At 43.5% G+C, this 25,393-nt stretch overlaps 2 protein-coding genes across 2 annotated transcripts; both read left to right on the top strand.

The window, feature by feature from the left end:
- Window positions 1–1,244: 1,244 nt before the first annotated feature.
- On the top strand, window positions 1,245–9,089 carry LOC139366802 (ERC protein 2-like). The gene is made up of 14 exons (XM_071104506.1): window positions 1,245–1,277; window positions 1,511–1,817; window positions 2,692–2,746; window positions 2,843–2,880; window positions 2,983–3,055; window positions 4,236–4,394; window positions 4,491–4,608; window positions 6,888–6,938; window positions 7,106–7,183; window positions 7,311–7,367; window positions 7,551–7,610; window positions 7,730–7,782; window positions 7,904–8,009; window positions 8,357–9,089. Exons 1-14 carry the CDS (start codon window positions 1,245–1,247, stop codon window positions 8,702–8,704), a joined length of 1,536 nt encoding a protein of 511 aa, XP_070960607.1. The 3' UTR covers window positions 8,705–9,089.
- Window positions 9,090–10,427: 1,338 nt separating this feature from the next.
- LOC139366954 (myoneurin-like) lies at window positions 10,428–21,581 on the top strand. Its single transcript, XM_071104749.1, has 9 exons — window positions 10,428–10,484; window positions 10,984–11,029; window positions 12,069–12,358; window positions 12,574–13,478; window positions 13,569–13,728; window positions 17,165–17,343; window positions 17,433–17,516; window positions 19,315–19,416; window positions 20,859–21,581. Exons 3-9 carry the CDS (start codon window positions 12,096–12,098, stop codon window positions 21,146–21,148), a joined length of 1,983 nt encoding a protein of 660 aa, XP_070960850.1. The 5' UTR covers window positions 10,428–10,484; window positions 10,984–11,029; window positions 12,069–12,095; the 3' UTR covers window positions 21,149–21,581.
- Window positions 21,582–25,393: the final 3,812 nt, after the last annotated feature.

Below are 25,393 nucleotides of genomic sequence, written 5' to 3'. Positions count from 1 at the left end.
ACAGATATTTCACTGGAAGTATAAATGTGAAGCATCCGGTTGGCGTTGCCACTAGTAGTGAGAGGAAGCCCACTGGCGAACAGTGGGAGAAGATGGAACGAGATGGATTTTGGCCATACATACTGCACATTTTCTCATCGATTAAACAGATCTCTAGTTTTCTGTTCCCAAAACTAGAATATGTTATGAACGGAGTGGACTAAGTTTTGTAGACTTTACCCGTTGCTAAAAAATCGCGCTGTTCAGGAGTGCAAATGCGAATTGAGTTGTAAAACACGCGCACTTCAGAGTAGACGTTTTTTAACGGAAATATTTTCATGTATACTAGAACGCGCCAATAGGATCTCGCTAGCGCGTGCTTGGCTCTATCCGCCTCCTTACTTGTTCTGCCCACTATGACTAATTTGTTCCCATTGGAAACGACAAGCTGTCGTATGTCTTGGTTTAGTTATAAAAATCGTTGACCTAGCGTCAGCCATCCCAATTGACTTCCTAAAACAGAAAACATAGGGATCAGTCCAGTGAGTGCATTGATAATGAAACCGATCACTGATTGGCTGAAGTTATAGTTGCTCGTGCGCACTGCTTTGGTGAGGGAGACGGAGGTCATAGGAGAGTAGTTGGGTAGGTAAATGAAACTGCAAAAATTAGCTAGCTAGATAGGTAAAAAAAAAAATGTGTCAACAAATAATTTAATCTGCCAATAATGTATTACGTCACTGTTGTTAGCTAGCTACTTGATTGAAAAATATCAATTAGCTAGCTATTACAGTAGCTAGTCAGTTTGCGATCCCGCTTTAGCTAAAGTTAGCTTGGTCGCTAACTAAGAAAGATAAGCAACAACATTGCTATAATAGGAGCTGAAAACCGATCACATTTTCCTGATGAAAAGGACGGACAGTTGGCTATCTACAGTAACTACTTAACTTAGTTTTTTTAAATGATTGCTATTTTTTAGCTTAGTCTTTGGAGGCGTGGTTGTTAGTGTGATGGCATGATGTTTATACTGTGACGTCATAAACGCCTACATGAACTGAACCTATTTATTTGGAATTGTTTTTCAAGCTCATGAATGATCTAGCTCTCCTAGTAGATCGCTACCGATCTGTCTTTACTTCATGACTTGTCATTTGTAACAGCACACTGTTTGAACTGATTTGATTTGAAAAAAATAAATAGTCTGAAATAGTCTGAATCTCTCAAGGGGACAGAGATTTCTAGCGGCATTGGGGCTTTGAGGGAGAATGCTGCGCAGGACCGTCTCCTTCCCCATTGAGGTAATATCTAGATATAGCTAGAATTCGTTCATATTGTGTCAACACAAAAATAAAAAATAGTGTATTGCTTTGGCAACATTTGGTTATTTCAGTTTCATGTCAATAAAGCTCACCTGAATACTGTACTAGTAGTCTGCCATTTATCTTAACAGCCATTTATTTGTTAGCACGTTCAGAGATGTGTGTGTAGACGTAAAGCCTTTCAAGATTAAGTTGTTGTGGTTCTAATGTAGGCGGGGCGGCTGCAGCAGCTGGGTCTATTGGACTGTGCCTCCCACGGTGTGACATCATGCTCGGTGCTCGACCTCCCGTCTCTCCACCGAGGTCACCGGGGTTCACGACAACGGGAGGATGAGTGGCAGGGCCGGTACCAGGGGCCTGCCGAGGCTGGCCAATGGGAGGATGAGCGGCAGGGCCGGTACCAGGGGCCTGCCGAGGCTGGCCAATGGGAGGATGAGCGGCAGGGCCGGTACCAGGGGCCTGCCGAGGCTGGCCAATGGGAGGATGACGGTGGGTTAGTGGTCACACCCTCTTCTAATGGTGAGTACCGACTCGTAGGACAATATACAATTTTGGACAATTTGGATTATTTACCTTCTCAGCTCAGAGAGTGGGAAGTGGGGTGGAACTGGGGTCTCAGCTCAGAGAGTGGGAAGTGGGGTGGAACTGGGGTCTCAGCTCAGAGAGTGGGAAGTGGGGTGGAACTGGGCTCTCGTTTGTGAGAGTGGGAAGTGGGGTGGAACTGGAGTCTCAGCTCAGAGAGTGGGAAGTGGGGTGGAACTGGGATCTTAGCTCAGAGAGTGGGAAGTAGGGTGGAACTGGGCTCTTGGTTGTGAGAGTGGGAAGTGGGGTGGAACTGGGCTCTCGGTTGTGAGAGTGGGAAGTGGGGTGGAACTGGGCTCTCGGTTGTGAGAGTGGGAAGTGGGGTGGAAATGGGTCTCGTTTGTGAGAGTGGGAAGTGGGGTGGAACTGGAGTCTCAGCTCAGAGAGTGGGAAGTGGGGTGGAACTGGGATCTTAGCTCAGAGAGTGGGAAGTAGGGTGGAACTGGGCTCTTGGTTGTGAGAGTGGGAAGTGGGGTGGAACTGGGCTCTCGGTTGTGAGAGTGGGAAGTGGGGTGGAAATGGGTCTCGGTTGTGAGAGTGAGAAGTGGGGTGGAACTGGGGTCTCAGCTCAGAGAGTGGGAAGTGGGGTGGAACTGGGGTCTCAGCTCAGAGAGTGGGAAGTGAGGTGGAACTGGGGTCTCAGCTCAGAGAGTGGGAAGTGGGGTGGAACTGGGGTCTCAGCTCAGAGAGTGGGAAGTGAGGTAGAACTGGGCTCTTGAGGTGTCAACCATGCAGTAGTAGTCAGATTCATTGACAGATCAGGGATGTATGTGTAACACATGGTCCCTCCTCTTTCCTGTCCCCTGTCTAGGTAGCACCAGGGGACCCAGATGGAGGGATTTGTATACCAGCTCAGACCAGCTAAGGTGAACATACACACACACAGTTATAGCCATAGCCTTCATCTATCTGCTCAAATCTGTGTGTCCACACATTTCGCTGCTCTGTGTGTGTGTGTTTAGGTCAGACTCAGTGGAAGATGATAGCTATGATTATGAAGGTGAGTTTTTCATTGGTTATTGGCTGCTCTTTACGACCAATTAAAAGGTGTGGGTGTGGGGGGGGTGTGGGTGTCTGTTTTGATGTTTTGTGCGTGTTTCAGAAGGGAAGCAGAATGGTGAGTCTGTCAGGCTGTACGTGTCAGAGGAAGAGAGGATCCTCAACTCTGCAGACCTGTAAGGGCCTTACACCCAGACGACTCCTAGCGAATCAAATTGTATTTGTCACATGTGCTGAATACAACAGGTGTAGACTTTTCTGTGAAATCTTACTCACGAGCCCTTTCCCAACAATGCACAGTTAAAAAGAAAGAATAATTTGCTACGAGGTTGCAAAGGTGAGGTAATATGTACATGTAGGTAGGGGTAAACATGACTAGGCAATCAGGATATATAATAATCAAAATAAACTTTATTTTTCACATGTGCCGAATACAACAAGTGTAGACCTTACCGTTAAATGCTTACTTACAAGCCCTTAACCAACAGTGCAGCTCAAGAAGAGTTCCAGATTTTTTAAACCAAATTAAAGTAAAAAAGTATCAAATTAACACAATAAAATAACAATAATGAGGCTATATACAGGGGGCACCGGTACCGAGTCAGTGTGCGGGGGTACAGGTTTGTTGAGGTAATTTGTACATGTAGGTAGGGGTGAAGTGACTATGCATAGATAAAACATTTTGAAAAAAAGCTGAGATAATAAGCAGAGTAGCAGCAGCATGTGAAAGTCTGTCTGTGGCTTCAATGTGAGAGTGTCAGTGTAGAATGGGTATAGTCCAATCAGTGTGCATAGAGACAGTACAAATGGGGGGGGTCAATGCAAATAGTCCGGGAAGCAATTTGATTAACTGTTCAGCAGTCTTATGGCTTGGGGAAAGAAGCTGTTAAGGAGCCTTTTGGTCCCAGACTTGGCGCTCCGGTACCGCTTGCCGTGCAGTAGCAGATAGAACAGTCTATGACTTGGGTGGTTAAAGTCTTTCACTATTTTTAGGGCCTTCCTCTGACACCGCCTGGTATAGAGGTCCTAGATGGCAGGGTGCTTGGCCCCAGGGATGTACTGGTCTGTACACAATACCCTCTGTAGCGCTTTGCGGTCAGATGCCAAGCAGTTGCAATACCAAGAGGTGATGCAGCCAGTCAAGATGCTTTCAATGGTGCAGCTGTAGAACCTTTTGAGGATCTGAGGGCTCACGGAAAAATTTTTCAGCCTCCTGAGGGCGAAGAGGCTTTGTCGTGCCCTCTTCACAACTGTGTTGGTGTGTTTAGACCATGATAGGTCCTTCGTGATCTGGACATCAAGGCTGTTGTGATAGCAGTTTGTGTACTCACCACTTTCTAACTTGTGTGTTTGTAGGAGTTCAGAGGAGAGGCGTGATGTTCTAGCAGAGTTGGTGTATTCCCGAAGCAGACTGAAGCAATTGAACTCAGAGCTGCAGAGAACAGTAGAGGTAGCCGATGACAACAACACACTGCTACGCACCGAGAACACTGCCCTGCGCAACCAAGTTAAAGGGTAACCATATTAGCAACCACACACACTGCCCTGCACAACCAAGTCAAATGTAACCATCAATCAGTCAGGCTGTTCATCATTATTTGTGTTTGTCAGGATGAAGCAATCGATCCATGATGCAGAGCAGCTGATGGACGAGCTGGAGGAGATCCGGAGCCTATTGGTTGAGAAAGACGATGCTACGGGCAATCTGGAGGCCTACATCAAACAACTGGTGGTTAACCAGGAAGTGGTGTACAGAAATAGTAAACAAGAAACCAACAGTGGAGGCTGCTGAGGGGAGGACGGCTCATAATAATGTCTGAAACGGAGCAAATGGAATGGCATCAAACACATGGAAACCATGGAAACCATATGTTTGATGTATTTGATACCATTCCACTGATTCCGCTCCAGCCATTACTACGAGCCCATCCTTCCCAATTAAGGTCCCACCAACCTCCTGTGGAAACATATATATATATATGTTAAAGGGGCGGCAGGTAGCCTAGTGGTTAGAGCGTTGGGCCAGTAACTGAAAGGTTGCTGAATCAAATTGCCGAGCTGACAAGGTAAATCTGTCATTCTGCCCCTAAGCAAGGCAGTTAACCCATTGTTCCCCGGGTGCGGAAGATGTGGATTTCGATTAAGGCAGCCCACCTCACCTCTGATTGAGGGGTTGGGTTAAATGCGGAAGACACGTTTCACAACTGACTAGGTCCCTATATATACAGTTGAAGTCGGAAGTTTACATACAACTTAGCCAAATACATTTAAACTGAGTTTTTCACAATTCCTGACATTTAATCTGAGTAAAAATTCCTTGTCTTAGGTCAGTGAGGATCACTTCATTTTAAGAATGTGAAATGTCAGAATAATAGTAGAGAGAATGATTTATTTCAGCTTTTATTTATTTTGTCACATTCCCAGTGGGTCAGAAGTTTACATATACTCAATTAGTATTTGGTAACATTGCCTTTAAATTGTTTAACTTGGGTCAAATGTTTTGGGTAGCCTTCCACAAGCTTCCCACAATAAGTTGGGTGAATTTTATCCCATTCCTCCTGACCGAGCAGGTGTAACTGAGTCAGGTTTGTAGGCCTCCTTGCTCGCACACGCTTTTTCAGTTCTGCCCACACATTTTCTATAGTATTAAGGTAAGGGCTTTGTGATGGCCACTCCAATACCTTGACTTTGTTGTCCTTAAGCTATTTTGTCACAACTTTGGAAGTATTCTTGAGGTCATTGTCCATTTGGAAGACCCATTTGCAACCAAGCTTTAACTTCCTGACTGATGTCTTGAGATGTTGCTTCAATATAGCCACATCATTTTCCTACCTCATGATGCCATCTATTTTGTGAAGTGCACCAGTCCCTCCTGCAGCAAAGCACCCCCACAACATGATGCTGCCACCCCTGTGCTTCACGGTACCATGTTCTGAAGGTGTTCATGGCTTGCAAGCCTCACCCTTTTTCCTCCAAACATAACAATGGTCATTATGGCCAAACAGTTCTATTTTTGTTTCATCAGACCAGAGGACATTTCTCCAAAAAGTACAATCTTTGTCCCCATGTGCAGTTGCAAACCGTAGTCTAGCTTTTTAATGGCGGTTTTGGAGCAGTGGCTTCTTCCTTGCTGAGCGGCCTTTCAGGTTGTCGATATAGGACTCATTTTACTGTGGATATAGATATTTTTGTACCGGTTTCCTCCAGCATCTTCACAAGGTCCTTTGCTGTTGTTCTGGGATTGATTTGCACTTTTCGACACCAAAGTACTTTCATTTCTAGGAGACAACGCGTCTCCTTCCTGAGCGGTATGACGGCTGCATGGTCCCTTGGTGTTTATACTTGCTTACTATTGTTTGTACAGATAAACGTGGTTAGGCGTTTGGAAATTGCTCCCAAGGATGAACTAGACTTGTGGAGGTCTACAATACTTTTTATGAGGTCTTGGCTGATTTCTTTTGATTTTCCCACGATTTCAAGCAAAGAGGCACTGAGTTTGAAGGTTGGCCTTGAAATACATCCGCAGGTACACCTCCAATTGACTCAAATTATGTCAATTAGCCTATCAGATGCTTCTAAAGCCATGACATCATTTTCTGGATTTTTCCAAGCTGTTTAAAGGCACAGTCAACTTAGTGTATGTAAACTTCTGACCCACTGGAATTGTGATACAGTAAGTGAAATAATCAGTCAGTAAACAATTGTTGGAAAAATGACTTGTGTCAGGCACAAAGTAGATGTCCTAACCAACTTGCCAAAACTATAGTTTGTTAGCAAGACATTTGTGGAGTGGTTGAAAAACGAGTTTTAATCACTCCAACCTAAGTGTATGTAAACTTCCGACTTCAACTGTATATATATGACAAATAAACCATCCAAGTGAACACATCTGATTTGACCAATCACCTCACCAACTGAGCTAATTGGTAAATGTGAAGTAACTTGGGAAGAAAGTATTGATAAAATGATGGTGAGAAATACAACGGTTTTCATCCCTCGTTCCTGCAGGAGAAAGAGAAGGAGATTTTGGAGGACAAGATCGAAACCATCGGCAGTGAGGTATGATGACCTAACTCTTGACCTTTGACCCTGTTAAAACAGACAAATTGAACGTTTCACTGGCCAGCCAATATGGAGGCATAATACACATTGTTGTCAAAACATAACAGAACGTTTCTATTCTATTCTCTTCTCTCTCGTTCTGTCTGTCTGTTTCTCACCCCTAGATGTCCCGTATTATACCAGACAGAGCCACTGACAAGAAGAAGATCGTTAACCTCAGCCAGGCTCTACAAGCCTTACAGGTAACTCTCACACACACACACTCGGGTATCCTACCACCAGATCAGAGGGGGGGTAATTTTGGTCCTTGGAGGCCGCAGGATTTTTCCCAGCCCTACTAGTAACTAGTAACGTGTGTGTGAGAAACAGCTTCGACTCGAGGAGAGCAGACTCGCTTTGGATCACAGGGATGAGGTCCTACGTAAGGTAGGCGCAACCTACGTATTGAAGATGATGTTTACATTTGAAATATGCCCTAAATACCCAATAAATGTACAAGTTTTTCTTTAGGCATGCCACATGGATTGCCAGTTTAAATGTGGTCCATTGCAGTCTATTAGCTGGCTGGCCTTTGCTCAACATAACTTTGTGTGCACGTGTCTCCTTCAGAAGGACTTTGTAGTTGAGCAGCTGGGGCAGTCCCTTACAGAGTACTCCTCCATTGCACAGGTACATCACACACACACACACACAGACATTTTACATATGCCTGATACAGACCTCACACACACACATATTTAACTGATATACACTCTGGGCTTTATGTGTGTGTGTTTCTCTGTTCTCAGGATCTGAAGGAGAAGATGAAGGATCTGCAGAGCCAACTGGCAGAGGCCCTAATGTAACTACACACACATACATACACACACAATCGTAACATCCCTCACACCCTCTCTAATTTTGTCACGTTTGTAATCGCTCATACCCTCTCTCTCTTTCCTCATGTCTTTCTCTGTCTGTAGTAATGGAGGAGAGGGGGGTTACATGGCATTAGATGGAACTCTGTCTGCAGCCACTCAGCGCTCCATCTCTCTAGCAGAGGAACTGGGTCTACTGCCATGCATGATAGTGGGTCACATACACACACACATGACTGATCATGGCTGAGTGTTTGTCTCCGCTGTGTGGTGATCAAGTAGTACTACAGGACAATGTGAGTTTAGGGTTAGGTAGGGCTTAGCTGGGAGAGTGTTTTCGTGCCAGTGAATGAGGACAGGCTGACCGTAATGGCTGGAATGGAATTTATGGAACAGATTAAAACATGTGGTTTCCACATGTTTGATGTGTTTGATACCGTTCCATGAATTCCTTTCCAGTTTTACAATGAGCCCGTCCTACAGCTTTGCACACATACACACACACACCCTGGGGGAGAGACACTGTTGCTAAATGCGTGTGTTCACTTCCTACCCCAGGAGGACTCCTCTGATGAGGTGCAGAGGGAGGAGAAGATAGAGGAGGAGCAGAGAGTGGAGGAGAGGGTAGAAAGACAGGCGGATGAGAAGAAAGAGGAGGTGGTTAAGGAGGAGAAACAGATGCTAGAGGAGAAGAGTGGTGTGTGGTCAGATATGGTGAGAGGTGTCCGAGCAGCAGGAAGTTTCACCCTGGGTTTCCTGGTTCCTCTGGGTGTCCTGGTCTCCATGGTCCCCGGCTGCTACGACCACTGTACAGGACTCGGCTTCACCAACACTTTCTGGTCTACAGCCAGATACCTCATACAGCCATACTGCAATGTGCACCACATAGGCCTCCCCCCGCTGTAATACACACCAGAGGGAGCTGGTGGGGGGAGCTATAGGAGGCTTATTGTAATGGCTGGAATGGAATTATTATCTACTTATCAACCTATACGCATATCTACCTACATAACTATCAACATTCACACACACACACTTAAACATGAATACGACGCACACACACACAATAATACAACTCAAACCCTGATAATCAACCCTTCCAGGCTGCTATGCTGCTGTCAACTAGGTGAAAGGTGAAATAAAACGAAATAAACTGGAATACGGCATCATACATGGACAACTTGTTGTATTTTAAATGGAAAAGGTAGAGAAGATTTTACAATGTGTATTTATTTATTTGTTATGCACATTTTAAATTGACATTTTAAAGTTTGGACTCAATGTTGTTAATGTTTTGTTATTTTTTGTCTAATTTCTGTATAGTGTTCTGTACAGTACAGAAATTCACTGCCACGTCATGGTCTACCCTGTCATTTAATTATTTTATTCGTAACATTCTTGTTTTCCCTGGTTTGAATTTCAAATATTATTTACATTTAAATAAAGAGACTTGTACAGTAAGGTCGAAGATTTTTGATAACTAACCCAAGATAGACTAGAGCCTGTCGTTTCCAATGGGAATAAATTAATCATAGTGGGTAGAACAAGCAAGGAGGCGGTCAGAGCTAAGTACGAGCTAGTGAGATCCTATTGGCGTGTTCTGGCGTCTATTTGCATATGTCCGTTAGGGAACGCCTACTTTGAAGTACAAGTGTACAATAACTCAAATTGCCCTTGCACTCCGAAACAAATACATTTGTAAAACTTTGGTAAAGTATACAAAAGGCAGTTCAGTCTGTTACAGATTGTAGTTTTGGAAACAGAAAACTGTATGGAGATCACATGTTTCATTGATTAGAAAATTTGAAGAATGTTGTCCAAAATCCATCTCGTTCCATCTCCCACTGGGCTTCCTCTCATCACCATCTTTGGTAGTGAGTGGAAACGCAATCCGGATGCTTAATATTTATACATCTGGTGAAATATTTGGATCATTGTTCTATATGTGGTGGTAACGTGTTTGTCTTTCCATTTCATGTCAAAATGTTGATGTAACAAAGAAAGTGACGAGAATGTATTTAGAGCTCGGCACTTTATAATCTTAAAACCCGCAAATGATTTACCTCTTCATTCAGGGGTTTTAGTTTTGGGATAAACGCAGAAAATACGTTTATAGGTTAACACAGGTTTAGGAGATCTTATACGTTTTCTTCTATGATATCATTAAATTAAAATCACCTTCATGAATTATGAAGCGTTTGTTTAAAATTACAAATATGCTTCAAAATTCACTAAAAGACGCCATTTAGTATGGTGCTGCAGCTAGCGACTGGAATGAGCTGTAATCAAGTTTTATCTCAATCTCTTCATTCAAAGACTCAATCATGGACAATCTTACTGACAGCCGTGGCTGCTTTGTGTGGTGTATTATTGTCTCTACCTTCTTTCCCTTTGTGCTGTTTGTGCCCAATAACGTTTATACCATGTTTTGTGCTGCTACCATGCTATGTTGTTGCTTTAGGTCTCTTTTGTCGTGATGTGTGTTTTGTCCTATATTTATTTTTAATCCCAGCCCCCCGTCCCCACAGGGGGCCTTTTGGTAGGCCGTCACTGTAAATATATTTTTAGTTAAATAAAGGTTAAATAAAATAAATAATATACTATTGCTCTCTAGTTCCAAACCTCGCGAGAGTAGTCGTGCCTTGACGTCATCATAAAATGGCTACTCAATCAAAGGGATTATAAGGTATTGTCATTTTACACACGTTTCTGTGCTTAATTTCTACATTTGATATGTTTCAATGTTATACGTATCCGTGTGATTACGCAACCGAATGCCCGGTTATTTTAAAACTTCCCCACGTAGTTTACCGCGTACTCGTCGCATTTCGAAATAAGAGCCCGTTGTTATTAACGTTAGCGCGCTCATCCTCGATAACCAAGTGGGCCTAACCTAGCTAAACTTCACATTAAGTAAATGGTTTCAAGCTCCGTAAACGTTTATCTGCCCAGTATACAAGAATAGATATTGAATCAATGTCATTGATATAATCATGGTAAAATAAAATGTAGCTAATTTGCGCAGATTCCTGTGGGTGCAGTAAGCCATTGTAAGGTTTCGTGATGAACTTTTATTTTCATAGCGTTAACGTTACTCTGGGATCTACTTTGTTGCTACAGAGTACAATGAGATGAGTGTTTCCGTAATGTGTATTCATTTCAATCACTTAATTTTATCCCAACAGAACAACACCTGGTATTTTCAACCAAACAATAACGCTATTATAAAGGGTGAGTATGTGTATTTATGTAAATGTAGCTATAATACTGCTGGGGGAGAGACAAGTAAAGAACCAACCAGAACAACGGCAATAGCTAGATGAATAGATAAAACAAATATTTTGGTAGAGAAAAGATGGACATGTACAAATGTTTTAAATGTTCTTGATGAATGCTTGCCACCAATGCTCCTTATAGGACACATCACTGCACTCTACTCCTCTGTAAACTGGTCATCTCTGTATACCAGGCACAAGAACCAGTGGTTGATGCTTATTTATAAAACCCTCTTAAGCCTCACTCCCCCCCCATCTGAGATATCTACTGCAGCCCTCATCCTCCACATACAATGCCAGTCACATTCTGTTAAAGGTCCCCAAAGCACACACATCCCTGGGTCACTCGTCTATTCAGTTCGCTGCAGTTAGCGACTGGAACGAGCTGCAACAAACACTCAAACTGGACAGTTTTATCTGAATCTCTTTATTCAAAGACCTCAATCATGGACACTCTTACTGACAGTTGTGGCTGCTTTGTGTGATGTATTGTTGTCTCTACCTTCTTGCCCTTTGTGCTGGTGTCTGTGCCCAATAATGTTTGTACCATGTTTTGTGCTGCTACCATGTTGCTGCTTTGCTATGTTGTTGTCTTAGGTCTCTCTTTATATAGTGTTGTTGTCTCTTGTTTTGATGTGTGTTTTGTCCTATATTTTTATTGTATTTATTTTTAATCCCTGGTCCCTGTCCCCGCAGGAGGCATTTTGGTAGGCCATATTTTAAATAATAATTTGTTCTTAACTGACTTGCCTAGTTAAATAAACGTTTTTAAAATTAAGTGAAACAGTAACATGGGACATGGTTGTAAAAAGACTGGTAGTAATATATTCAATTAGCATAAAAGAGAAACGCTTTAAATACTGTCAGAGGTTGGCCCTGTCCTAGCCTGCACTGTCAGTGAAAAATTACACACAACCTCCTATGCCATGAAGTTTTATTAGTATAGGTAAAGCACTCATAGTTAAACAACCCCATTGAAATGAATTATCCTCCAGGCAGTTTGACCCTGGCGTGAAGCAGTGATGTCACAGCAGGCCCACAGCGAGCACCTGTTGGAGCAGCTGCGTTGGCAGCGGGAAAGCAACGTTCTGTGTGACATCACGGTCGTTGTGGGCGACACACTGTTCCGAGCGCACCGTAATGTCCTGGCGGCATTCAGCGGGTTCTTCTCGGCACTGCCTGACAGAGGTCACCGGGTCACGACCCTTAACCCTGAGTTTGTCAGTGAGCAGGCCCTGGACACCCTGCTGAAATACATCTATACTGGAGAACTACACACTAACAGGTCAGTACATAACTACACTGGTGTGTACAAGGCTAATTTAGCAATAGGTGTGGAAACACTATTCGCCAAATCAAAAGGTGTGTAAGCTCCCCTATTCACCAATTCCCCTGAATAATATGACTACACCACAATTTTAGTATCACAATAACTATGTATAATACATTATTGTTGTTCATCTGTTATTGCTCTCGTTTATCTGTGGTTGACCATAACAGTGAGGAGTCTGAGGCCGTGCTGAGAGCAGCAGTGTTCTTGGGGATGAGGGAGGCGGAGCGTCTCCTGAAAGACAAAACAGACAGCCAACAGAAGACGAGGATAGAGTCAGCCACACACACCCCCTCCGCTCCCTCACCCTCCTCCCCTCTCTTACCCCCCAGCCCAGAAGTAATCAAACCTCTGTCCTGCCTTTCTGGAGTGGGCTCTGTAGAGAAGGATGAGGAGAGGGAAGGAATGAGGGGGGAGGAGGAAGAGAGGGAAGATCCAGAGTACATCCCTCCCTCCCCAAGCCCCCCAACATCCCCCCGGAGAGGAGCCAGGAAGAGGAAGGGAAGAAAGCCCAAGGCCACACCTAGAAACCAGACCTCACCTGAAAACCAAACCTTGCCAAGTAACCAAACATCAGCTAGCCATGACGACATTCCAGATGACGCAAAAGTCACCCAGCCCCAGAGGGGGAGAGGCAGGGGGAGAGGCAGGGGGAGAGGAAGGGGAAGGGATCTGTCGTTAGAAGCATCAGACCCTCAGATCGTCGAGGAGAACCAGACAGACCTCAGCCCATCGTCACTGAAACTTGTCAAGAGGAAGAGGATGAGTAGTGGAGAGAGGAGAGGAGGAAAGAGAGGGAGGGGCAGAGGAAGAGGGAAACTGAAGGAGAACAGATCAAGCGATGGAGAGGTGAATGAGCGAAATTATGATAAGGGGAAGGCTGGGTTGAAGAACCAACAGGTGAAAGTGAAAGAGAAGCCGGTGTGTGCAGAGTGTAACAATGAGTTCTCTGAGATCAGTAGTCTGAGGAGACACATGAGGATCCATAAAGGAGTGAAACCTTTCCAGTGTCTCTTCTGTTCCCGAGCCTTCACACAGGGAAACCAGCTCAAGATTCACCTCCGCATACACACAGGTGAGATACACACACACACACACACATACACACAGGTGAGACACACAAATACACACAGGTGGGACCCTAACTGTCTCTCTGCCTTCCTAGGAGAGAAGCCTTTTGCATGTTCTCAGTGTGACAAGGGTTTTACCCAGAAGTGTCAGTTGGTGGCTCACTGTAGAATGTACCATGGAGAAGAGAAGCCTTACACCTGTGAACAATGTGGGCTGCAGTTCACTACCTCATCTAACTACAAGATCCACAGCAGGTAGGAGGACTGTGTGGAAAGATGGCCTATTTGTGTTTATCCTTTTTAAATGTTTAAATGTTTAAACTTTTATTTAACCAGGTAGGCCAGTTGAGAACAAGTTCTCATTTACAACTGTGACCTGGCCAAGATAAAGTAAAGCAGTCCGACACAAACACAGAGTTACACATGGGATAAACAAACGTACAGTCAATAACACAATATAAAAATCTATATACAGTGTGTGCAAATGTAGTAAGATTAGGGAGGTAAGGCAATAAATAGGCCATTGTGGTGAAATAATTATAATTTAGCATAAACAGTGGAGTGATGGATGTGCAGAAGATGATGTGCAAGTAGAGATACTGGGGTGCAAAGGAGAAAGAAAAAAAATAACAATATGGGGATGAGGTAGTTGGGTGGGTTATTTACAGATGGGCTGTGTACAGGTGCAATGATTGGTAAGCTGCTCTGACAGCTAATGCTTTAAGTTAGTGAGGGAGATATGTCTCCAGCTTCAGTGTTTTTTGCAATTCATTCCAGTCATTGGCAGCAGAGAACTGGAAGGAAAGGCGGCCAAAGGAGGAGTATGCTTTGGGGATGAACAGTGAAATATACCTGCTCGAGCGCATGCTACAGGTGGGTGTTGCTATGGTGACCAGTGAGCTGAGATAAGGCGGAGCTTTACCTAGCACAGACTTTTATAGATGACCTGGAGCCAGTGGGTTTGGCGACGAATATGATGCGAGGGCCAGCTAACGAGAGCATATAGGTCGCAGTGGTGGGTAGTATATGGGGCTTTGGTGACAAAACAGATGACATCGCCAAAGTCAATGATCGGTAGGATAGTCAGTTTTACGAGGGTATGTTTAGCAGCATAAGTTAAGGAGGCTTTGTTGCGAAATAGGAAGCCGATTCTAGTTTCAATTTTGGATTGGAGATGCTTAATGTGAGTCTGGAAGGAGAGTTTACAGTCTAACCAGACACCTAGGTATTTGTAGTTGTCCACATATTCAGAAGTCAGAACCGTCCAGAGTAGTGATGCTAGACGGGCAGGCGGGTGCGGGCAGCGATCGGTTGAAGAGCATGCATTTAGTTTTACTTGCATTTAAGAGCAGTTGGTTGCCACGGAAGGAGTGTTGTATGGCATTGAAGCTCGTCAGGAGGTTTGCTAACACAGTGTCCAAAGAAGGGCCAGAAGTATACAAAATGTAGAAGTCGACCGATTGTGATTTTTCAACGCCGAAACTGATTATTGGAGGACCAAAAAAAGCTGATACCGATTAATCGGTATTTGTAATAATGACAATTACAACATTATGGCAGCCCAAACTGCTGCATATACCCTGACTCTGCTTGCACAGAACGCAAGAGAAGTGACACAATTTCCTTAGTTAATATTGCCTGCTAACATTAATTTCTTCTAACTCAATATACAGGTTTAAAAAAAATATACTTGTGTATTGATTTTTAAGAAAGGTGTTGATGTTTATGGTTCGGTACATTGGTGCAATGACAGTGCTTTTTTGGCAAATGCTCTTGTAAAATCATCACCCGTTTGGTGCAGTAGGCTGTGATTCAATGATAAATTAACAGGCACCGCATCGATTATATGCAACGCAGGACAAGCTAGATAAACTAGTAATATCATCAACCATGTGTAGTTAACTAGTGATTATGTTAAGATTGATTGATTGTTTTTTATAAGATAAGTTTAATGCTAGCTAGCAACTTACCCTGGCTCCTTGCTGCACTCGCGTAACAGGTGGTCAGCCTGCCACGCAGTCTCCTTAGGGAGTGCAATGTAATCGGCCTCCAAAAATGTTGATTACCGATTTGTTATGAACTCTATCTGAGAAGTAGTTGATGAACCAGACGAGGCAGTCATTTGAGAAACCAAGGCTGTTGAGTCTGCCGATAAGAATGCAGTGATTGACAGAGTCGAAAGCCTTGGCCAGGTTGATGAATACGGCTGCACAGTATTGTCTTTTATTGATGGCGGTTATGATATCGTTTAGGACCTTGAGCGTGGCTGAGGTGCATCCATGACCAGCTCTGAAACCTGATTGCATAGCGGAGAAGGTACTGTGGGATTCGAAATGGTCGGTGATCTGTTTGTCAACTTGGCTTTGGAAGACTTTAGAAAGGCAGGGTAGGATGGATATAGGTCTGTAACAGTCTGGGTCTAGAGTCTCCCCCTTTTAAGAGGGGGATGACCGCGGCAGCTTTCCAATCTTTAGGAATCTCAGACGATACGAACGAGAGGTTGAACAGGCTAGTAATAGGGGTTGCAACAATTGTGGCTGATAATTTTAGAAAGAGAGGGTCCAGATTGTCTAGCACAGCTGATTTGTAGGGGTCCAGATTTTGCAGCTCTTTCAGAACATCAGCAATCTGGATTTGGGTGAAGGAGAAGTGGGGGAGGCTTGGGCAAGTTGTTGTGGGGGGTGCAGAGCTGTTGGCCTGGGTAGGGTTAGCCAGGTGGAAAGCATGGCCAGCCGTAGAAAAATGCTTATTGAAAATTCTCGATTATCGTAGATTTATCGGTGGTGTCTTTCCTAGCCTCAGTGCAGTGGGCAGCTGGATGGGGGTGCTCTTATTCGCCATGGACTTTAGTGTCCCAGATATTTTGGGAGTTTGTGCTACAGGATGCACATTTCTGTTTGAAAAAGCTAGCCTTTGCTTTCCTAACTGCCTGTGTATATTGGTTCCTAACTTCCCTGAAAAGTTGCATATCGTGGGGGCTATTCGATGCTAATGCAGTACGCCACAGGATGTTTTTGTGCTGGTCAAGGGCAGTCAAGTCTGGAGTGAACCAAGGACTTTATCTGTTCTTAGTACAACATTTTTCATGCTTATTGAAGATGGTGAGGAAGGCACTTTTTAAAGAATAACCAGGCATCCTCTACTGACAGAATGAGATCAATATCCTTCCAGGATACCCGGGCCAGGTCGATTGGAAAGGCCTGCTCGCTGAAGTGTTTTAGGGAGCGTTTGACAATGATGAGGGGTGGTCGTTTGACCGCAGACCCATTTCGGACGCAGGCAGTGATCGCTGAGATCCTGGTTGAAGACAGCAGAGGTGTATTTAGAGGGCAGGTTGGTCAGGATGATATCTATGAGGGTGTCCGTGTTTACAGATTTAGGGTTGTACCTGGTAGGTTCCTTGATAATTTGTGTGAGATTGAGGGCATCTAGCTTAGATTGTAGGACGGCCGTGGTGTTCAGCATATTCCAGTTTAGGTCACCTAACAGTACGAACTCTGAAGATAAATGGGGGGCAATTAATTCACACATGGTGTCCAGGGTACAGCTGGGGGCTGAGGGGGGTCTATAACAAGCAGCAACACTGAAAGACTTATCTAACTGTGTGTGTGTGTATATAGGAAGCACAGTGAAGAGAAGCCGAATGTGAGTTCATCTATCTAACTGTGTGTGTGTGTGTGTGTCCATATAGGAAGCACAGTGGAGAGAAGCCGTATGTGTGTGAACGGTGTGGGAAGGGTTTTGCCCAGGCCAGCACTCTGACCTATCACATTAGGGTCCACACAGGAGAGAAACCTTACCAATGTGACACCTGTGGGGTGGCCTTCTCCGTCTCTTCTTCTCTCATCACACACAAACGCAAACACACAGGTAACCCACTGAGGCAAGGAGAGTGTAAGTGTGAGAGCGAGCAGGGGTCCCTGTCTTCTCTGACCTGTGGTTGTCTGTGTGTTTTCCAGGTGAAGCGCCACATGAATGTCTGGTGTGTCAGAGGGCCTTCATTACCAAACGAGAACTCAACAAACACTCTCGCATCCACACCGGTGAGTCTTCGTAACGCGCACACGTGAGAACCAACAACGTTGACTTCATCCAAGGGAAAAGATCAAATCAAAGTTTTTGGTCACGTGCACTGGATACAGGGTGTAAATGGCACAGTGAAATGCTTAGTTACAAGCTCCTCAACCGTGCAATACACATTTATAAAACAAATACAAGTTATAAAAAGTAGTAAAGGAAGAAAATAGTCATGTTTGCAATATATCACAGTAAGAGTATACAGTATAGACTATGGAATGCGCTAAAGTGGGGAGTGACATGGTTGAGCAGCTTAGGTAAATAAATAGTAACAGCAACGGAGTGAGTGAGTGACAAGCGCGAAGTGTCCAGCTGTCAAATCCATCACTGTCTGTCTGTTAGTTATTAGTATATCTACTGTGTTCTAGAAGGGTTTCTGCCCTGGAGTGGAGAGAGTGAGGAGAAAACACAGGTTGGAGAGAGTGAGGAGGAAACACAGGTTGGAGAGAGTGAGGAGGAAACACAGGTTGGAGAGAGTGAGGAGGAAACACAGGTTGGAGAGAGTGAGGAGAAAACACAGGTTGGAGAGAGTGAGGAGGAAACACAGGTTGGAGAGAGTGAGGAGGAAACACAGGTTGGAGAGAGTGAGGAGGAAACACAGGTTGGAGAGAGTGAGGAGGAAACACAGGTTGGAGAGAGTGAGGAGGAAACACAGGTTGGAGAGAGTGAGGAGGAAACACAGGTTGGAGAGAGTGAGGAGGAAACACAGGTTGGAGAAAGTGAGGAGGAAACACAGGTTGGAGAGAGTGAGGAGGAAACACAGGTTGGAGAGAGTGAGGAGGAAACACAGGTTGGAGAGAGTGAGGAGGAAACACAGGTTGGAGAGAGTGAGGAGGAAACACAGGTTGGAGAGAGTGAGGAGGAAACACAGGTTGGAGAGAGTGAGGAGGAAACACAGGTTGGAGAGAGTGAGGAGGAAACACAGGTTGGAGAGAGTGAGGAGGAAACACAGGTTGGAGAGAGTGAGGAGGAAACACAGGTTGGAGAGAGTGAGGAGGAAACACAGGTTGGAGAGAGTGAGGAGGAAACACAGGTTGGAGAGAGTGAGGAGAAAACACAGGTTGGAGAGAGTGAGGAGGAAACACAGGTTGGAGAGAGTGAGGAGGAAACACAGGTTGGAGAGAGTGAGGAGGAAACACAGGTTGGAGAGAGTGAGGAGGAAACACAGGTTGGAGAGAGTGAGGAGGAAACACAGGTTGGAGAGAGTGAGGAGGAAACACAGGTTGGAGAAAGTGAGGAGGAAACACAGGTTGGAGAGAGTGAGGAGGAAACACAGGTTGGAGAGAGTGAGGAGGAAACACAGGTTGGAGAGAGTGAGGAGGAAACACAGGTTGGAGAGAGTGAGGAGGAAACACAGGTTGGAGAGAGTGAGGAGGAAACACAGGTTGGAGAGAGTGAGGAGGAAACACAGGTTGGAGAGAGTGAGGAGGAAACACAGGTTGGAGAGAGTGAGGAGGAAACACAGGTTGGAGAGAGTGAGGAGGAAACACAGGTTGGAGAGAGTGAGGAGGAAACACAGGTTGGAGAGAGTGAGGAGGAAACACAGGTTGGAGAGAGTGAGGAGGAAACACAGGTTGGAGAGAGAGGGGAGAGGAGAGAGAGGTGTAGGTATTTAACAGGATGAAGAAGGAGGGATAGACTGATAAAGGAGCTTATTTTGAGATTATAGATATGGCCCTTTGCTTTTCATGACTATGTGACTTGACCAGGAAAGACTCCTGGCCCTAGTTGTAGAGAATGAGGGGATATATGCGGTGTGTGTAGGTGGAGATCCAGCTGTTAAGCAGCGTGTGACATGTGAGCTGTGTGGAAACACCTACGCTGGCATGAGCAGCCTGAAGAAACACCAAGAGAGACAACACTTAGGTGAGATTCTGTCTGTGTCTTCTATCTCTTTTACAATCTACACTGCCTTGTAAAATTATTCTTGATTTTATTGTGTTACAAAGTGGGATTAAAAAATAAATACATTGTCCAAAATCTACACAATACTTTTGTTTTAAAAAAATTATCAAAAAATGTAATTGCTAAAATATAGTATTCGCTTCTTGACTGAAGGAGCTGAATACGTACTTGTTAGAAGCACATTTGGCAGCGAGAGATATTGCCTCATGTGAAGAAATCCAAGGGTTCTGAAAACATTTTCAAGGCACTATACAGTGCATTCGAAAAGTATTCAGACCTTTTCCACATGTTGTTACGTTACAGCCTTATTCTAAAATTGAAGGACAACCATCTCTGCAGAACTCCACCAATCAGGCCTTTATGGTAGTGGCCAGAAGGAAGCCACTCTTCAGTAAAAGTTACATGACAGCCCACTTTGAGTTTGCCAAAAGGCACCTGAAGGACTCTCAGACCATGAGAAACAAGATGCTCTGGTCTGATGAAACAAAGATTGAACTCTTTCGCCTGAATGCCAAGCGTCATGTCTGGAGAAAACATGGCACCATCTCTACGGCATGGCGGTGGCAGCATCATGCTGTGTGGATGTTTTTCAGCGGCAGGGAATGGGAGACTAGTCAGGATCGAGGGAAAGAGAGAGATCCTTGATGAAAACCTGCTCCAGAGCGTTCAGAACCTCAGACTGGGGGCGACGGTTCACATTCCAACAGGAAAATGACCCTAAGCTCACAGCCAAGACAACACAGGAGTGGCTTTGGGACAAGTTTCTGAATGTCCTTGAGTGGCCCAGCCAGAGCCCGGACTTGAACCCGATTGATCATCTCTGGAGAGACCTGAAAATAGCTGTACAGCGACACTCCCCATCCAACCTGACAGCACTTGAGAGGATCTGCAGAGAAGAATAGGAGAAACTGCCCAAATACAGGTGTGCTAAGCATGTAGCGTCATACCCAAGAAGACTCAAGGCTGTAATCACTGCAAAATGTCATTCAAAAAAGTACTGAGTAAAGGGTGTGAATACTTATGTAAATGTAAAATTTCCGTTTTTTTTATGTACATTATCAATAATACGTCATTATGGGGTGTTGGGTGTAGATTGATGGGGGGGGGGTTAACAAAAGGGGGAGGTGTCTGAATACTTTCCAAATGCACTGTATCTATGTTATAAAGGTTTTGTATCATTTCAGCTAGTAGTTTTGAAAGTAGTGCTCACGAGCCAAAACAGGCCCCTGAAAATGGTTTACTATTGTGTACGTCATCCATTTTGTATGATATGCTACGTTCTGCAATTCGCATGATATGTTACGGATTCCAACGCGTACATGTTACATGTTATATGTTACAAGTTTGTAAGTGCTTAAGATCTCGTTCAATCTCTTTAATGTGTGTGTGTGTGTGTTCTCCAGTGGATGTTCCAGAAGGTGCTCTCCACCACAACATTCCTATTGATCACCAGGGAATGATCTCCCGCGATGCGCCCAGCCCTGTGCCTGAGGAACCAGACAACTCAGACCCCGAGGAACCAGACAACCTTGAGCCCGCGACACCTAACTTGAGCCCTAACCCTCTCTGTGTTCTAGTGGAGCAGCTGCATACATCTTCCCTCTCCTTCTCTTCCCCAGTCTCCCCCGCCGAAAATATAGAGCAGATCATCATCATTAGAACATTGGACAACGACCTCTGCCCTGACCCCTAACCCAGACCCTAACGTTACTCTTTCAGGCCTGGAGTCAGCCCGCCGATTCGACTAGATCACATATGATTCAGCTGTAGTCAGATATAGAACTGTGTGAATAGTGGCGATGTTAATATGTCATGTAATTCTCTCCATCTCCGATCTAAAAGTATTTTATTTTTCTGGTGTGTTTTTAATTGCTGTATATAGTTAAGTGAGAGTCACTGAGGACCTACCCCACAGAAGAGCCAGGCTCACCGTATGCTGGCTTACATTTCTCTGATGGTTCTCTGTTCATTGTTCTGGTTTTAAACCCACGTCTCAGTAACATGGGGCTTATGTATAAGCTAGAGGTTATGTTGAGATAGGATGGATAATTATGAAAAGTCTACATTTTTTTTCTTCAAATAAACAGCTTTATTCTTTATTCTGAGGAATAAATATCTGAAATCTCTGGGCTTTCTCATCCTTTCCACAACATTTCAGTATCTTTATAGATGCACCACTAGGATGCAATTTCCCCTTTGAACATTTTACATCATTGTGGATTAAAGAGTTAACATTTTTAAATAGTGTTGATTTTTAAAAAACAATTTCAGAGAATTAATTCTAATGAATGTTGGCGCACGTTCTCCCCTTGCATTTTGGTTTTCCCAGCGCATGTTTTGCCATAGGAACGTAAACATTTTATTCTTGTCCTGGGCCTGGGTTTGTTATATTTGCAGCTAGCCTAGTCTCTTCTATGGGTATTACAGGAGTTTGTTTACTAATCTGTCTGCCAAGAAAAATAACTACCAGCCAATGGAACATTTTAGAATTCCTGCATGAGACGGAGGGGAAGACGGGGTAGGTTCGCAGTATCATGCACAGTTCATTTTCTACTTGTACTGGCGTTCACTTTTCCTTCACAAATGAGCTTAAACAACCCCAGCCTGTCTCTGCATTCCGTAGGGACATCACACTCACTCTGTCCAGACCCCTCTGAGACAACGACTCAGTTACAGGTAGCTAGGTCATGTTTACTGTTGAGACAATACATAGCTTGCATTGGCTGCATTCTAACAAAAGTCTCAAGTGGGAACCTCTTCATCTGCTCTGAGAAGTGAGTGAATAGAATAGGTGAACGCATGGAAGCACAGGGATATCATGTTTTCACCTGTCTCGTTCTCTGATCATTGCAGGTAGAGGAAGTCGAGATATTGAGATGCACACGTGTGTTGTTGATTGACAGGTCTGGACTTGAGGTACAACTGCATCACCGACGCTGACCTCGAGGTACTGTTCACATATATTGGAGGTTGATGAGAACACAGGTGGGTGTGTATTAACCTGTGTGCTATTTGTGTCAGGAGAATGTTCGTCTGCGCTCTCTGGACCTGACATTCAGACAGAGATGAATACATCACCAAGAGTTTGACTGTATGTATTTATACATTAATTATAAACACTGGAGTAGCTAAAGTGCCTTCAGAAAGTATTCATACCCCTTGACTTATGCCACATTTTCTTGTGTTACAGCCTGAATTCAAAATGGGTTAAATAAATTCAAACATCTCACCCATCTACACACAATGCCCCAAAGTGAAAACATGTTTTTAGAAATAGTTGTAAATTTATTGAAAATGAAATGCAGAAATGTCTGATTTTCATAAAGCATTCACACCCCTGAGTCAATCCTTTGTAGAAGCTCCTTTGGCAGTGATTAAAGCTATGAGTGTTTCTGGGTAAGTATCTAAGGGCTTTGCACACCTGGATCGTAACTGGAACAAAATATAAACGCAACATGCAACCATTTCTACGATTTCACTGAGTTACAGTTCATAGAAGGAAATTAGTCAATTAAAATACATTCATTAGGCCCTCATCAATGAATTTCAAATGACTGGGCAGGGGCGAAGCCATGGGAGGGCATAGGCCCACCCAGTGGCGATGTTAGCATGTAAATCTTGGTGGGGCAAACAACAACAAAATGTGGGATGCATGCCAGCAGAAAAAGATAAACGTCATGTTGTGTGTGCTGAATTTGTATGTGCAAGCCAAGCACCACCACTACTAACGTGTGTTTACAATACCATGTTGGTGAAAATAGACCAAATTATTAGGGTGAGGCACATGGGCTACTAACGGCTTACTACACAACATACACTTAGTATTACATTCTTAGCTACAGTATACATTTCTCCCTTGCATATTAAGACATTTTTGGACTCATCTTGTGAAGGTGGCGCAGCGGTCCTATGTGGGCAAATTTTGCCATCAAACTTTGTCATCAAAGTCTGGCATTCTCTAGATTTATGGTGGTAACTCAGAAAAAAAACAGCCACTCTATTGAATAGCAGGCTAATGTTAGTGGTTTCTTATCTATTGAATAGCAGGCTAATGTTAGTGGTTTCTTATTTATTGAATAGCAGGCTAATGTTAGTGGTTTCTTATCTATTGAATAGCAGGGTAATGTTAGTGGTTTCTTATCCATGAATAGCAGGGTAATGTTAGTGGTTTCTTATCTATTGAATAGCAGGCTAATGTTAGTGGTTTCTTATCCATTGAATAGCAGGCTAATGTTAGTGGTTTCTTATCCATGAATAGCAGGCTAATGTTAGTGGTTTCTTATCCATGAATAGCAGGCTAATGTTAGTGGTTTCTTATCTATTGAATAGCAGGCTAATGCTAGTGGTTTCTTATCTATTGAATAGCAGGCTAATGTTAGTGGTTTCTTATCTATTGAATAGCAGGCTAATGTTAGTGGTTTCTTATCTATTGAATAGCAGGCTAATGTTAGTGGTTTCTTATCCATTGAATAGCAGGCTAATGTTAGTGGTTTCTTGAATAGCAGGCTAATGTTAGTGGTTTCTTATCCATTGAATAGCAGGCTAATGTTAGTGGTTTCTTATCTATTGAATAGCAGGCTAATGTTAGTGGTTTCTTATCTATTGAATAGCAGGCTAATGTTAGTGGTTTCTTATCCATGAATAGCAGGCTAATGTTAGTGGTTTCTTGAATAGCAGGCTAATGTTAGTGGTTTCTTATCTATTGAATAGCAGGCTAATGTTAGTGGTTTCTTATTTATTGAATAGCAGGCTAATGTTAGTGGTTTCTTATCTATTGAATAGCAGGGTAATGTTAGTGGTTTCTTATCCATGAATAGCAGGGTAATGTTAGTGGTTTCTTATCTATTGAATAGCAGGCTAATGCTAGTGGTTTCTTATCTATTGAATAGAAGGCTAATGTTAGTGGTTTCTTATCTATTGAATAGCAGGCTAATGTTAGTGGTTTCTTATCCATTGAATAGCAGGCTAATGTTAGTGGTTTCTTGAATAGCAGGCTAATGTTAGTGGTTTCTTATCTATTGAATAGCAGGCTACTGTTAGTGGTTTCTTGAATAGCAGGCTAATGTTAGTGGTTTCTTATCTGTTGAATAGCAGGCTAATGTTAGTGGTTTCTTGAATAGCAGGCTAATGTTAGTGGTTTCTTATCCATTGAATAGCAGGCTAATGTTAGTGGTTTCTTATCTATTGAATAGCAGGCTAATGTTAGTGGTTTCTTATCTATTGAATAGCAGGCTAATGTTAGTGGTTTCTTATCCATGAATAGCAGGGTAATGTTAGTGGTTTCTTATCTATTGAATAGCAGGCTAATGTTAGTGGTTTCTTATCCATTGAATAGCAGGCTAATGTTAGTGGTTTCTTATCCATGAATAGCAGGCTAATGTTAGTGGTTTCTTATCCATTGAATAGCAGGCTAATGTTAGTGGTTTCTTATCCATTGAATAGCAGGCTAATGTTAGTGGTTTCTTATCCATTGAATAGCAGGCTAATGTTAGTGGTTTCTTATCCATGAATAGCAGGGTAATGTTAGTGGTTTCTTATCTATTGAATAGCAGGCTAATGTTAGTGGTTTCTTATCCATTGAATAGCAGGCTAATGTTAGTGGTTTCTTATCCATGAATAGCAGGCTAATGTTAGTGGTTTCTTATCCATTGAATAGCAGGCTAATGTTAGTGGTTTCTTATCCATTGAATAGCAGGCTAATGTTAGTGGTTTCTTATCCATTGAATAGCAGGCTAATGTTAGTGGTTTCTTATCCATTGAATAGCAGGCTAATGTTAGTGGTTTCTTATCTATTGAATAGCAGGCTAATGTTAGTGGTTTCTTATCCATTGAATAGCAGGCTAATGTTAGTGGTTTCTTGAATAGCAGGCTAATGTTAGTGGTTTCTTATCCATTGAATAGCAGGCTAATGTTAGTGGTTTCTTATCTATTGAATAGC

The sequence above is a fragment of the Oncorhynchus clarkii genome, chromosome 15 (assembly GCF_045791955.1).
Source record: "Oncorhynchus clarkii lewisi isolate Uvic-CL-2024 chromosome 15, UVic_Ocla_1.0, whole genome shotgun sequence".
NCBI classification, from domain to species: Eukaryota; Metazoa; Chordata; class Actinopteri; order Salmoniformes; family Salmonidae; genus Oncorhynchus; species Oncorhynchus clarkii.
The sequence above is the reverse complement of the archived record's forward strand: the minus strand, read 5'-3'. Positions and strand labels throughout refer to the sequence as shown.